We start from the raw sequence: 15620 nt of genomic DNA, 5'->3' as shown, positions 1-15620 counted from the left end.
CAAGTGCCATCTGAAATTTTCTTCTAGAATGATCATTTTTATAAAGCTTGTATAATAATAGGTAATTTGCATTGCCATTTAAGTGAAATTATTGAACTTAAATATATGAGCTTGATAAAAATGATCATTCTAGAAGAAAATTTCAGATGGCACTTAGAGGCTTTTGCATCTGAACTCTTCATAATATATATATATATATATATATATATATATATATATATATATATATATATATATAAACATCAAAATAACACTAAATAATTGACACAGGTGTCTATAATATTTTTATTAATACAAGATAGATATGTTGATCTACATTTATACAGTAGTCAACATTGGATGTGGATCAAAAAAGTCCAAAAACAGATAACACAAGAACGGATATTGTTCAAAATTCATGCATAACTTTGATGAAAGGTTTTGATCCACTTCAAATGTTGATTACTGTGTAGGCTACATCAGAACAAATAGCTATTAGCATTAAAACATTGTGAATATATTGGTCAAATATTACATCGGTAATATCTTGGTAACCGTTATTAGTAACAAAGAATAACTTACATGTTGGTAGATACAGGTGTCTACCTTTTTTTGTGTGTGTTTTTTTTTTTAAACAACACTAAAACGTTGTTGTTGTGTTTTTTTGTATTCAATATTGTGTTAAAATTCTTCTCTGAAGAAACAAATTTTCTTGAGTATGTAGCATTTATATAATTATCATGCAATTGAGTAGATATTATACCATAACAGATACTTGTAAACATGCTTTGTTGTTTCTTGTTCAAATTATAGCATATGTAGGCTGTGCTTGGAAAATAATCAAGTTGGGAAAACACTCAAAAACCGAACCTGTCCCCAAGTCATAATGCAAATATAAAAATAGAGTATTATTTGACACATTGCTTTCTATTCATCAATGCATTGAAACAGATATAATGGTAAAAAAAAGTAAAAAAATAAAAATAATACACATATAAGAAGCATTATACACTCTAACGTGAGGACACACACATGCGGTAGGGAGCAGGAGCATATGTGAACCATATCTCGCCCTCCAAACTGGGTTCCTCTCCTGGACATTTGGAGATGGTGAATTGCTGCAGCAGGGAGGTGAAGTATAAGAAGAGCTCCAGACGAGCCAGTTGCTCTCCCAAACACGCTCTCTTACCTGTACGCAAATGTCATGAGCTGAAGTTAAAATTCATAATGTAGCAGGGGCAAAAAATATTTAATATTGACCCAAAGTCAATGAAAAGGACTAAATACAAGCATATCACTTTTTGAGAAGTCATATCAGGTGGTGTGTTTACAAAATATTACCTGCTGAAAATGCCATGAAGGCATCTCTCTTCCGAAACTGGCCATTTTCATCCAGGAAGTGTCCTGGGTTAAAGGTGTCTGGGGTTTCCCATTCATTTGGATCATGCAGGACTGAAGACAGGTTTGTTGTCATAGAGGTGCCCTAATAAAGAGAGAATGAAAACTTTACTATTCTAGACACGACTAGACCCCAAAATAGAATAGAATAGAATAAATACCTTAGGAATGAAGTACCCCCCTAGTATTGTGTCTTTAACAGCTTGTTTAGGGAATCCCAGGGGAACAACATTCCCAAATCTTTGAATCTCATGGATAACAGCATCAGTGTATGGCATATTAACTCTGTCAGCCAAGCAAGGTTGACGTGACAGTCCAATCTCCCTGTCGATCTCTGCCTGGACTTTTTCTGAATGAGAAATATAAGTGTTACTTGTATATTGTGTGTTTTCAGACAAACTTATTCATGGAAAGTTTATGGACCTGATGGATTCCCAAGCTAATTACTTCCGCATTAAAAATCAGAAAAGTACACTCACCTTGTATTTCTGGGAACTTGATCATAAAAAGCAGACCCCAGCGCAATGTTGTAGTTGCGGTTTCTGTCCCGGCTTCAATTAGGTCTAGACAAGTCACCACTAACCCTTCTACGTTAAAACCAGCCTCAGGGTCACTCTTTTTCTGGAAAGAGTAGGAGTCAACACAAAAAATGTGCAAGAAAATACGCATACACATTAGTTCTTCACAGGCACGGCACTCTCTTTTTAAAATAGTGTCTCAGGCTGATCAAATGGCAATATCAAAACAAATGCTTGCAAATTTACCCTCTTTACTCAAAGTATTTCAAAAGCATGATAAAAGAAAATCCTACTTTAGTTACTGTACCTTTTCCATCTCAGTCAGGTAGTTGTCTATAAAGTCACGTGGGTTTGAAGGGTCCCAGTCCTCTCTGTGTTTGATGATCTCTCCTCTCAGGAAGTCTGTGATCTTCTTATAGTTGGAAAAAATGGTCTGGTGGGGGCCGGGTAAATATTCCAAGAGCCGAGGACACACATTATACAGCTGTAAGAGATGATATAGTGGGTGATGAAAATATATTTTTAATTATAATTAATCAAAGGAAGTGAGAATATTAAAGCGTGGATGCTGTCATGAATCAGTACCTGTGCTTTAGGAGAGCCTGCTAACTGAATGCATTCGGTGTCAAGACGCAGAATTCTTTGGTAACATTCATCATGATATTCAAAACGTTGTCCAAATATCAAGCACGAGATGATATTTGAAACAGCGCTGTTTAAGGTGACCATGGGGTTGAAAGGTGCTATTTGAAAGAAAACACAGTTATGTAATATGTATACATAAGGATATGTCATTATTTGGCAAGTTCTTCCAAATTCATTTAGAATTCAGATGATACCCTTTTCTGCCCTAAAAGCATCACAGAGGTAGACACACTCTTGCTGGATGCTGAGCTCAAGACTTTTCTTCCCCTCTCCAAAGGTCCGCAAATGGGAGACAGCAAACTTCCTATGCATCCGCCACAGGTATCCATTACTCAGTATTGTACCTTCATAATATGAATGAATGAAAGAATTTAAATAACTAAACAGGTACTGTTTATTAGCAACTAATGTTTTGAATTTCGACTAGTTTACAGTGTTGCCTTCTTAAGCAAAAAAGTCATAATGATCGGTGTACTTACCAAGTCCCTTAAAAGTTTTGTGAAACAGTGGGACATTTGGACGGTCAACGAAACTGTCAATGTGAGTAATGAGGGCCTCCTTTACCATTTTATATCCAGACACGATTATCAATTTATCACTGCCCACTCTTAGACTGAACACCTTCCCGTAGACATCAGCCAACTACAATTAAAATAAATAAAAGTATCTTAATAATAATAATTATATATATATATATATATTTTTTATATATATATATATAATTTATATATTTATATATATTTTATTTATTATATTTATATAAATTAAACATTTAAGTGCATTTAATTTAACATAATTTGCTCCTACCTTATCCATGTTCTTAAAATCTATCTCAGTGAAGACATTTCCCAGGAATGGTAAAGGCCAGGGTCCTGGGGGGAACCTGGAAGGATTCCTATATTTGATAATATCTGCAAGAAGCAGTAAAACAAAACTTAATATGATCCAGCTTTTAAAATCAAAGCACTGATACATAAATTGCAGGATCATGATGTTTAAAAAATGGCACGTTCCCTTTGTCAGAGAATATCAAAGCACTGGAGTTGTCAGTAGCAGTCTGTAAATGCAAATGGTAGTCTAGAAACAGGACCGTCGTTTAAGCGATGCAACTGGTGGTGGGACGTCCGCTGCCTGCACCAGGCCCCTCCCTTTAGACGGCCATTTCACACCCCTGTCGATGTTTGGGACGGCCCTGATGAGAAAGGTATTAGAGTGGAGAGAGATTACAAAAGTCCCTCCAGATTACAGAAAACTGGGCAACTGATATTTACTATCATTCCTCTGAACACATAGATTTGCCAAGAGAAGCTGAACAACATGGATACAGATTAGCATATTTATAACATGCATTGTCTTGACTTGTATTTTATATACCTCATCATTTTTTTTTTTTTTTTAGGTTTTTTTTATTTATTATTTCGTCTTTCTAGGCATGACTTCTATCGAGCTATTGATTAATTTCATGTCTCTTGGCTTGCAGACTCAAACACCTATACTCGTTTAGTGAAGAGGGCGTGTTAGTTCTGTAGATCGAGCCAATAAAAATGCTCATTTGCAGCTCGCGCTAGAATGCTATTCGCTCGCGTCATTACAGGCAGAAAACCAGTCACTCTTCTAAAGAGAGATTTGACTTCTGTACAAGTATTTTTTTTTTTTTTTTTTTAAATTCGATTCGTTCACGAACAGGTTTGCTCTCTCTCTGAATGTTTATTTCAGACCATGTTTTTGTACTAAAGTAAACCCGGAAGTAAACAACTTTAAGCGTAAAACAGTGCAGTCACGTTTCACAGTGCAGCATAAAGGAGATAAAAGGAGAAAATGGTTTTGGAGAACATTTTGTTTTATTTAGCCGCAGTACGTTGGACAGATGCAGGGACTGTGCTACTGTTGTTCATCCTTTTTCTTCTGATCTTAGACCAGCTGAGAAACAGGAAGCCAAGAAACTATCCCCCCGGACCCACACCTCTTCCATTTGTTGGGAATGTTTTCCACCTGGATGCTACACAACCTCATATTCATTTAACTAAGGTAATTTATGGCCCCTTAATGTTGTGATTTCGAAGTCTGACTGCATAATGTCTGTATTTCAAATAAGGCCTGATATTTTAAGCCTTGTAACCCTTTTTTATTTAGTATATTCTTCCAATTTTGTTTATTATATTAACTGTTTCCCTACAGTTGTCAGACCACTATGGCAACATTTTCAGCTTGCGTCTGGGAAACTTAAACACTGTTGTTGTGAATACCTACAGCATGGTCAAGAAAGCTCTTGTTGATCAAGCAAACATTTTTACAGGCCGCCCTACCAGTGATGTGCTCAAAAAAATAATCAAGTGCCAAGGTATACATAAATGTTGGGGAGAAGACATCAAATTACATTCTAACTCTCTCTAAATATCACATCTTTCATATTGTGTAATGTCAACAGGTGTAACCTTCAATAATGGCTACAGCTGGAAGCAACAGAGGCGTTTCACTCTCAGTACTCTTAAATACTTAGGTGTGGGAAAGAGGAGCCTGGAATTCATCATCATGGAAGAGTACACATTTCTGCACAAGACCATCATGGATACCAATGGTAAAGAACAGTAGCTGCATTGCTGAGAGAATAAGAGTCATAACTTGGCTTATATTTAGGTTTACCATGCATGTTTGTGATGATCAGAATTTTGCATTTACAAATCAGCCATGGAGAAGTAGCCTTTGACTAATGTCTAAATGCTTATATCCAAATGCAAATTTAAATCCACTATATAAAAAGAGAGTCATTATTTATTTTTATATAGAAAAAATGCTGCATTATTTTGAGGTGAATATTGTATTGTACCATGAAACCCCCTCAAAATACAAAATATTAGAGAATGAATATTATTGAAACAAAATATAGTACATTCATTTAAGATAAAAAATGTTTTCATTGGTCTGTTGTGACTGCTGAAGTTCACAAGTTTGACCTCTAAGTGAGGAATACTAGAGTGTAAAGGACACAAGATTTAAGGAATACCAAAATATCATAAAGTATATGGCAAGCCGTTTTAGCTTAAATTGTATCCAGCGTTACTCGTCGTAATTGCATTTTTACTAGTAAGAATTCAATTAGAGGGCTCTACAATTCAATTCTTACTAGTAGCAATTACAATTAGAGAGCTCTCCAAATGAATTTTTACTAGTCATATGTCTCCATTGACTTCCATTCATTTTTAATTACGGAGTTCTACAATTGAATTGTTACTAGTAAGAATGCAATTGCAGAGCTCTTTAATTCAATTATTATTAGTACCAATTCCAATTGGAGAGCTCTCTAATTCAGTTGTTACTAGTAAGAATGCAATTGCAGAGCTCTTTAATTCAATTACAGAGCTCTGCAATTATACATATCTTTAATTCGTTTTTTTACTAGTAAAAATTCAATTAGAGAGCTCTCTAATTGTAATTGTTACTAGTAATAATTGAATTGTAGAGCTCTCTAATTGGAATTTTTACTAATAATAATTGAATTAGAGAGCTCTCTAATTGTAATTCTTACTAGTAACAATTCAATTTTAGAGCTCCGTAATTAAAAATGTATGGAAGTCAATGGGTACATATGACTAGTAAAAATTAATTTGTAGAGCTCTCTAATTGGAATTGGTACTAGTAAGAATTGAATTAGAGAGCTCTGTAAATGTAATTCTTACTAGTAATAATTGAATTAGAGAGCTCTCTAATTGTAATTGCTACTAGTAAGAATTGAATTGTAGAGCTCTCAAATTTAATTCTTACTAGTAAAAATGCAATTACGACGAGTAACGCTGGGTACAATTTAAGCTAAAACGGCTTGCCATAATAGAGACTTCCAGGTGGACTCCTTTTACAAGCAAGCAACAACTTAGTATTTGCATTGCAACACACTAAAAACAAAAGTTAAAAAGGTTTTTTTAAAAACTAGTTTGAAACTGAAACTAGCTTCACCTGTCGTTGTATTTTCTTAGGACTGCCATTCGATCCTCATTACTTTATTAACAATGCTGTCTCCAACATCATCTGCTCCATGGTTTTTGGCAGGAGGTTTGAGTACACTGACCAGAGGTTTCTGAACCTCCTTAGTCTGATGTCTAAAGCCCTCAAGCTACAAACTTCAGTCTGGATACAGGTACTACAATGATCATTCTGACGATGAGATGAAAAGATGTGGTGGAGATATGAGGATCATTGACACTCCTGAATTGCCACTAAATGTGGCAATAAAGTGCACTAGTTGAAAACTAAATGAATGAAATAAAGGTGCCCACCCAAGTTGACCTGTTGCTTGTCCATGATAGCTTTACAGTGTTTTCCCTTATGTTATGGACCTCATCCCAGGACCTCATAAAGACCTGTTTTCCTGCTTCCATCAAGTTTGTGCTTTTATTAGAGAAGAGGTGGACAAGCATTATGCAGACTGGGACCCCTCTTCACCTAGAGATTTCATAGACTGCTATCTTACTGAGATCCAGAAGGTACTATAAAAATATGACTTTATTAGCCAATTATCTTTGTTAACAAACAGCATATTTGGTAAACGCGCAGAAATATTCCACTTTTTTAGATAGAGTTTGCATTATCCGTCATGTCTACCCTGTGCTGGTTGTAATGTCTCTGTTCTTCATAGAGGAAAGATGATCTGGAAGCAGGATTTCATGAAGAGGGTCTGCAATACGCTGTGCTTGATTTGTTTGTGGCTGGAACTGAGACCACCTCTACCACTTTACTGTGGGCCTTTGTATACATGATGAAATACCCAGAAGTCCAAGGTAAAATGCTCCAGATTACAAGTCAGCTGTAAATTCAGTTTTGTGCATTCTTGGGAAAAAATGCAAAATACAAACACACTGTTAGGCTGATAAGGATCATATGCTAATTAGACTCAAATAATTTAGCGGAAATAATAATTTAGTTAAATATATTAGATGCATGTTATGGAGTTTTGGCATCAAATGTCATATTCATACGTTCAGAAAAGGTCCAGGCTGAAATAGACCGAGTAGTTGGACAGTCGCGCCGACCCAACTTAGATGACCGACCCAGCATGCCGTACACCGATGCTGTTATCCATGAGATCCAGAGAATGAGCAATGTTGTGCCCCTTAGTGTGCCAAGAATGACTAATGAAGACACAATATTGGGAGGATATTTCATTCCAAAGGTGAGATGAATAACAAAACTTAGTAAACTTTTTTTAAGTTAGTTCTTGCCATGAGAATAGACATTTAATAGAGAATAGGCATTCAAATTTCAACTACCTACCTAGCAAATCAGACTGTTTAATTAATATGCGTCATGGAATAGTTCATGTTGGTCCTTAGATGATGTTAATTTGTCTTTTTTTATTCTACATTAAGGGTACACAGATCATTCCTAACCTGACCACAGTATTGTTTGATCAGACCAAGTGGAAGACTCCACATTCATTTGATCCACAGAATTTTTTGAACACTCAAGGCGAGTTTGAAAAACCTGAAGCCTTTATTCCTTTCTCAATAGGTAAGCAGGTTTTTTGTCATAAAAACGTTTATACATAAGAATATTTTACAATTTTGCATACTTATTCATTGATTTGTTAATTCATTATTTTTCGTCATGTTGCAAGTATAAACACACATCTGTCTTTATTTTTTCCTTTCAAGGAAAACGATCGTGTCCAGGAGAATCGCTTGCCCGTATGGAGCTCTTTCTCTTCTTCACATCCTTTCTACAATCTTTTACTCTGGCTCCTCCAGAGGGAACTCAAACAAGCTTGGACTTTAAATTTGGAATGACACTTTCCCCAAAGCCATTTAGAATAAGTTTCACTCCTCGTTGATTGATATACATTTTACATCACTATATTATTATTTTTTCCAAAAGTAGAACTATACGGTTTCTTCATCTGAGATTGTTTAAAATCTATAACCAAATAAAACTGCTGCCTCAAGTAGACAAATAAAGCTGGTAAACTTTTTTAAATGTCAATCAAAAGATTAAACAACAATAAGAAGCAAGTTTAAAAATGAAAAAAATATGATTTAACTTATTAAAAATTATATTTTAAAATATTATAGTATTATAAAATTAATATATTCTAAGGCTTGTGGATTAGGCTCTTCCTCAGCTCTGGTGTTTTTTTTAATCTGTTCTGATTTTTTACAAATGTGTAGTGTATTTAGCCTTTACTGGGAATGCAATCTTGTTTTTGAGAAGCAGTCACCAACCTGGAGATGGCAACCTCTTGTGTCTATCATCGTTATCAAGAATATTTTGTTTCTTTTCGCTTGTGTTTTTAATACTGAGTGATTATTTCAGAAATAAAGTGCCGAAAAGCTTTCCTTCTGGACCATAGTCTTTGCCCATTGTAGGAGACCTTCATCATATCGTTCACAAGAAGATTCATCTTCAGTTGGAAAAGGTCATATCTAGGCCTAATTGTATTTGCATTTTTATTTTTATCTTGTAAAGCCGTCAATAGACAGTAAAACACGACTACTAATATAAATGTTCATCAGCTTTGGGATGATGTGTAAATGTACTTTATCTGAAACCATGTATTTAGGGCTATTAAAACTATTTCAAAGTTGTGTATATGTTCATTTTCGCACATTTCAGTTTGCAGAAATATACGTAAATATTTTAAGCTTTCGAATTCGTCGTGTCCGTAAGTGTGCTGGTACAAGAATACTCTGGCATGCATTTAAAAATGGATACTACCTATACATGATGATAATCTCTTTCATTCATCATATATAGTTTTAAGATGACAGATTTGATGTGGAGAACTTGTGCTTTTATACACTGGATCTGTTTGTGGGAGGAACTGATACTGCTGCTGTACTGGGGTGAGCAAGGAGGAGGAAAAGTGCCATCTACATCTGAGTCTATACTTCACATTTCCATAAGGAGACGGGAGCAAATTTAATTTTGTCCGTTAATGATTAGTATTGGTTAATGGTCAGGAAAAAAAAATTAAATGAACATCCTTAAAATGCCCCACCCCCCTCTCTCTGTTTAAGATGTGACCCCCAAAAAATGTAATTCTGGCTACGCCACTTTGCTCACATACAGTCTCTACTTTGTATCTACAGCCATAGTTCAGGAGGAGCTTGATCATGATCACGGTCAGAAGCCATCTTTATCAGACAAGGACAACATGCCCTACACCAATGCTGTCAGTCATGAGATATAGAGGATTGGAAATATTATAGCAATTTTTGGGGTAGTAGGCTAGTCTTTAATAATGTCTAAATTTTTACATTTACATTTAGCAGACGCTTTTATCCAAAGCGACTTACAAATGAGAGAAAAACCAGCTTTCCTTGCATTGGAAATTTAAGTACCTTTCCTCTGTTTTAACCTAAAGCACTATATTGGAATTGGAAACAATATAATTTTTTTTTTTTTTGGAATAAAATACAAAATATTAAAGAAGTATTATTTAAACAAAATATAGTACATTATTTTGTTTAAGAAAAGGTTACGCTTATTTTCTTTGGTCTGTTTTGACAGGATCAAAAGAAGATTTTTTCCAAAGAGGATCACATTTTCACATTCTTTGAAAAACTTACATTTAAACATGGATATTTAGTATTGATTAACAGTTTGACATCAGTGCTGTTTGATGAGTCCAAGTGGGAGATTATTCCCACTTTTTTTTTTACCCCGGTCACTTCCTGGATGCTGAGGGCAAATTCAGGAGAAGAGATTCTTACCTTTCTGCAGAAAAAAAGATTTTCTAGTAATCTCTCTCTCTCTCTCTCTCTCTCTCTCTCTCTCTCTCTCTCTCTCTATATATATATATATATATATATTTTTTTTTTTTTTTTTTTTTTTTAATGGAGAAGGATTGTTTTTGTTTGATTTTCAGGAAAGAGAGTGTGTCTTGGAGAGAAACTGGCATGGATGGAGCTATTCCTGTTTTTCTCCTCTGCTGCAGTGCTTCACTTTCTCTTCACCAGCGGGTGTGGAGCTCAACTTCATTTTAAAGGTTATATCAGTGATTCCAGCCCCCCCTTTCCTAACGATCCGCTAGCTGCCCGCCCCATAAGCATGCCGTCAAAAAAGGCTCTGAGATCTGCACACAAAAACAATTGGTTTCACCAACCACTCAAAACCAAAACAAATAGTGTTCCAACCAATCGCCGACAGGGGGAGGGTGTTGTGAGGTTTGTGCTCGTGCACCGCTGCACGCGAAGTCGGAGCTGAAGAAGATGCTGGCTCAAAACCTCACAAGCAATTTTAGACACATTTATTTAAACCTGTTGTTATTAACATTTGTTCATTTTCAAACCATTTTGCAGTTTGCAGAAAAATATGGCAAGGAAGGAAGGATTAACACCCGCGTCACCTGAATTAACAAATCATGAAGAATGACATGCGATATGTCCATGGATTTATAGCCAAAACCGCAAATTACCTTCATAATTCATATATATTTCTTATTGTTTAATTAAGAGGCGCCAATACAGGAAATGGCATCTAGTAGCCTACTCCAGTATTTTTTTTCTGGGGGAAGTCTATGGGGATGACCCACCCACATTTTTTTTTTGCTTCTGATGCGCATGGATTCATTCGACCTTCCGGTTAATGAGTTTTTGTTTTGTTTTTGCTCCGTTTAAACTTATTTTTTACAGTCTATGGTTTAAACTTGCACACAACAATCCAGAACGTCAGTCAACATGGACCTGTTGCAGCTTTACGAGTGGATCGATATCAAAAGTATTTTGATATTTTCGTGTGTGTTTTTATTGTTGAGTGATTATACCAGAAATAAAGCGCCGAAGAACTTTCCTCCTGGACCATGGTCTTTGCCGATTATAGGAGACCTTCATCATATAGATCATAGTAAGGTTCATCTTCAGTTTGCAGAGGTAAATCAAATTCTTTTTAGGAAAATCGATGTTTCGATATTTGGCGAATGCATGATCTGAACTGCTCATTCTGCGTTTGGACGTTGGAATATCGAAATTTAAATGCCCCACTTCAGACCTCAGTTCCATGCAATCAGACGTCACGTTCACATGTTGACCACATGATGTCGCCACGACATAACGAGAGGAGCATAATTGTGTGGGGTTTTTTTTTCAATTATGGAAAAAAACTGAATAAAAACAACAAAATCGCTTTGAAAAAAGCCGACGAAAAGCAAAAACGAGTATTATTACATACACTTAGTGTCTAATGTTAAAGTTTGTTTTTATATTTATTTATTTTTTAAATAACAATAATAGGGGAATGCAAAGTAATACAAAAGCACTTGAATCTATAAAACAATGAAATCAAAATTCTGCATTTTATATAAAAAAATCAATCATACATCGATCTAATACATTAAGTATCCTTTTCAACAGCTGAGATGTCTTAACAGCTTTATGATTGTTCTGTATTTAAGTTAGAGAGTGGTAAAAAAAACATATGACATTTCCCAAATAACATAAGAATTTTAATTACAACTTCCATTTCCAATAAACCGTATCACGATCCATAAACAAGACCATTATATCAGTTATTGTGACAAACTTATAAAACAAATAAAAAAGAAACAAAGAAACTTGGGACCAAAATAGTTTGGTATAATTACTACTGAAAAGTAAACGTAAGATTGTTTCTGTTTCCTATTTACAAAAATAGCATAATGGTGAAAATCCTTCTTTAAACTTAGCCACTAGTAAAATAATTGCATAATAGTCTTGGTTTTGAATAATATATATTGATTATTCCAAATAACACAGGAATGGGAAGAAAAATGTGTTTTTGTTGACCAAATTCCACGCATTAAAGCTTAATTAACTTAATTGGGAGTTTGGTGCATTTAAAATCACAGTAAAAAAAAATAAGACCGCCACATTTTTAAAAGATTAGATAACCATGGAAAATTATTCTCACAAAGACAGTGCTTGATCCAGTTAATTTTAAATATATTATTATAGTGTATTTTTACGTTTATGCTCATTGGAAGCAGGATTTGCCGACATCTTGGAAGTGACGGTCAAATGATTCATCTCGCTGAGGTCGGGGTTGATCGATGTAGTTCACAGGTCGAATATCCGACTTTGAGTGGCGTTCCAAAGGTTATTCCCAAGAACGAGGTGGGAAAATTCCAAATTCCGAGCTGTCTGGAATGCAGCATTACAAATAATGGATACATGACAAAGGGTTCTGTCACATGGTCAGGGTTTGGGTGCTCCTGACATAACAATGAGCTGTGTAATGGAATATCCAAAACATGCAAAAGTTATAACAGTATGAATGCATTAAGTATTTCTAAATAGTATATAATACAGTATACTTATTATTTCAGGAGCTCAAGTTCTGACAACTTTATATTTCCAGTGGTCAGACTGGGAATGTTAAACAGTCCAGCTAAAACTAGTTAAACCAGCTAGCCATGGTTTAAATGAATTAAAATTAAACTAATAAACATGTCTGAATTAATGAATGTTTGGATTTTTTTCAGAATGTTGGAAAATGTGGCTAAAGTTTGGTCTATAATAGTTTGTCACATGTTTGCTTAATCGTCAATTAATGTTATTTGACAAAATTTAATTTAATGTTATCATGACAAAAATTACATCATTGTAGTCAGAGTAAATAGGCTAAAATTAACCAAGAATTACAAACTATTGAAACCTATGATTGTTTCTAAGATATGTTGGCATTTTCATAATTTTGTATCTTTAATTTATCTTCAATCGATGTTATTTTCGTTCACATACATATGTTGATTTATCATATTTTGCAGTTTGCAGAAAAATACGGCAAGATTTTCAGCCTTAGAATTTTTGGACCAAGAATTGTTGTGTTGGATGGATATAAACTAGTAAAGGAGGTCTATACACAACAGGGTGATAACCTTGCTGATCGTCCCGAATTACCTTTATTTTATGACATCACTGGAGACAAAGGTCAGTTTAATATCAGAATGTTAAATTGGTGGTTTAGCATTTCACCATAAATTGTCAGTAATCTATTAACTGTAAAAGTTTTTTTTGTGAGCAGGTTTAATTGTTAGCAATGGTTATAAATGGAAGCATCAAAGGAGATTTGCACTCTCAACGCTTCGAAACTTTGGATTGGGAAAGAAAAGTTTAGAGCCATCCATTAGCCTTGAGTGTTGCTTTCTGAATGAAGCCATTTTAAATGAACAAGGTATTTACTGAGGTTTGGTTACTGAAAATAATTGACAATTGCATTTGAAATTTTTAAGCACAGTGTGATTTACATGAATAACTGTTACAGGTCGACCATTTGACCCTCGCTTACTGCTGAACAACGCTGTCTCAAATGTGATCTGTGTCCTTGTGTTTGGGGCTCGATTTGAGTACAGTGACCATGACTTCCAGTCTATGTTGAAGAACATCAATGAAGCCATTTATTTGGAAGGAGGCATCTGGGCCCTGGTAAACATTTTCTAATTTGAACAACTTAACTTTGCTTTTGTTCACTGCTCATCTACTTTTTGTTTTGATTTCTTTAGCTTTATAACATGGTCCCATGGCTCATGCGGCGACTGCCTGGACCGCACAAGAAAATTTTTGCTCTGTGGAAAGAAGTGATTGGCTTTGTTAAAGAGAAGGTGAATGCACACAGAGTGGATTACGATCCATCCAATCCACGGGACTACATTGACTGCTTTCTTGCCGAGATGGAAAAAGTAAGACCCTTTCTGAAGGGGGCGTTAGTAAGTGAGCTGGTACGGGAAAGCTCTGTTAATAATAATGTATGGTTATTGAATTGAAATGCCTCTCATTTGTGTTGTTTAGCTTGAAGACGACACAGCCTCTGGGTTTGATGTGGAGAACTTGTGCTTTTGTACTCTGGATCTGTTTATAGCGGGAACTGAGACCACCTCTACCACTCTGTACTGGGGTCTCCTTTACATGATGAAATATCCTGAGATACAGGGTGAGAGCTTACTGTGAGAAATGGCATGCATATGCACTTAAAAAGTAATACGTACACTATCTCTAATTTTTGTATCTTTAGCCAAAGTTCAGGAGGAGATTGATCGTGTTGTGGGAGGGTCACGGCAGCCATCTTTATCAGACAAGGACAACATGCCTTACACCAATGCTGTCATTCATGAGATACAGAGGATTGGAAATATTGTTCCATTAAATTTGGCCCGAGTTACAGTGGAAGATACTCAGATAGGAAAATACTCTATCCCAAAGGTGGGCCTAGTGATGTTTAAAATAAGAATGTGAACTTAAGCAGAGCCTATTAGTTAAAGCACAGTAAGAGTAGTGTGTATAATTTTATTCTTGTTAAGCCTCTTGTGGTTCTGTAGGGCACAATGGTGACCGGCAGTTTGACATCAGTGCTGTTTGATGAGTCCGAGTGGGAGACGGCTCACTCTTTTAATCCAGGTCACTTCCTGGATGCTGAGGGCAATTTCAGAAGGAGAGATGCCTTTTTACCTTTTTCTCTAGGTATCCAAATATATACATACATTGACAATGCGGAACCCCATAAAAAGACACCCTTTATGATTACCCTTCATTTTATCTGATTTTCAGGAAAGAGAGTTTGTCTTGGGGAGCAACTGGCACGGATGGAGCTGTTCCTGTTTTTCTCCTCTCTGCTGCAGCGCTTCACTTTCTCTTCACCAGCAGGTGTGGAGCCCAGTTTGGATTTTAAACTGGGGGCCACTCACTGTCCCCATCCATATGAATTATGTGCAGTGCCATCCTAAAAAAAAGCACATTTCATTAATTTTTAATCAAATTAATTCATTTTAATCAAATTAATTCAAGGTTCTATCTTTGCACATCAAATGTCAACTTTTCTCAGGGTCCCTGCAGGTCCTTAAATAGTCTTAATTAAATTCAGTTGTATCAAATTTAAGGTTGTGAAAAGTATTAAATATCTTAAATGGTATAACAAAGGTTTTGATTATCATTTTAAGAGGACTTAAATTTGGGAAGTGAAAAAAGAAATCACAATGTGGCCTACTGGAATAATTCAATAAATGTGAGAAGTAAATAAATAGTGAATAATACTTGAAGTGTTGAATAATTCTTTAATGTGCAGGAATAACAAATTTTAGTAACTCATTGTAAGACAGCTGGTTGTCTGTGATCTGAGCTATTA

General features: G+C 35.3%; 2 protein-coding genes across 2 annotated transcripts; one reads left to right on the top strand and one right to left on the bottom strand.

Annotated features, from left to right (window-relative positions):
• Window positions 1-266: 266 nt before the first annotated feature.
• On the bottom strand, window positions 267-3618 carry cyp2ad3 (cytochrome P450, family 2, subfamily AD, polypeptide 3). Its single transcript, XM_084090406.1, has 9 exons — window positions 3348-3618; window positions 3020-3182; window positions 2735-2884; window positions 2481-2638; window positions 2203-2379; window positions 1857-1998; window positions 1539-1726; window positions 1321-1462; window positions 267-1168 (listed from the first exon to the last, which is right to left on the bottom strand). Exons 1-9 carry the CDS (start codon window positions 3528-3530, stop codon window positions 993-995), a joined length of 1479 nt encoding a protein of 492 aa, XP_083946532.1. The 5' UTR covers window positions 3531-3618; the 3' UTR covers window positions 267-992.
• A 600-nt stretch (window positions 3619-4218) lies between these two features.
• On the top strand, window positions 4219-15521 carry LOC311069188 (uncharacterized protein). The gene is made up of 19 exons (XM_084092177.1): window positions 4219-4568; window positions 4719-4881; window positions 4969-5118; window positions 6512-6672; window positions 6842-7018; window positions 7171-7312; window positions 7517-7704; window positions 7901-8042; window positions 8186-8356; window positions 9545-9699; window positions 11177-11398; window positions 13270-13432; window positions 13527-13676; window positions 13767-13927; window positions 14005-14181; window positions 14291-14432; window positions 14514-14701; window positions 14818-14959; window positions 15047-15521. Exons 1-19 carry the CDS (start codon window positions 4359-4361, stop codon window positions 15220-15222), a joined length of 3180 nt encoding a protein of 1059 aa, XP_083948303.1. The 5' UTR covers window positions 4219-4358; the 3' UTR covers window positions 15223-15521.
• The last annotated feature ends 99 nt before the right edge of the window (window positions 15522-15620 follow it).

This window comes from Abramis brama (genome assembly GCF_963993115.1).
Source record: "Abramis brama genome assembly, chromosome: 18".
NCBI lineage: Eukaryota > Metazoa > Chordata > Actinopteri > Cypriniformes > Leuciscidae > Abramis > Abramis brama.
The sequence above is the reverse complement of the archived record's forward strand: the minus strand, read 5'-3'. Positions and strand labels throughout refer to the sequence as shown.

Excerpts from the sequence above, each read along its gene's own strand:
- cyp2ad3 (XM_084090406.1), bottom strand. The coding sequence starts at position 3,530 with ATGATCCTGCAATTTATGTATCAGTGCTTTGATTTTAAAAGCTGGATC. Across the intron at positions 3,183-3,347 it reads ATTTTAAGAACATGGATAAG|TTGGCTGATGTCTACGGGAA; the intron begins GTAGGAGCAAAT and ends TTTTAATTGTAG. Across the intron at positions 1,169-1,320 it reads CTTCATGGCATTTTCAGCAG|GTAAGAGAGCGTGTTTGGGA; the intron begins GTAATATTTTGT and ends ATTTGCGTACAG.
- LOC311069188 (XM_084092177.1), top strand. The coding sequence starts at position 4,359 with ATGGTTTTGGAGAACATTTTGTTTTATTTAGCCGCAGTACGTTGGACA. Across the intron at positions 7,019-7,170 it reads ATCTTACTGAGATCCAGAAG|AGGAAAGATGATCTGGAAGC; the intron begins GTACTATAAAAA and ends TGTTCTTCATAG. Across the intron at positions 8,357-9,544 it reads TAGAATAAGTTTCACTCCTC|ATGTGACCCCCAAAAAATGT; the intron begins GTTGATTGATAT and ends TCTCTGTTTAAG.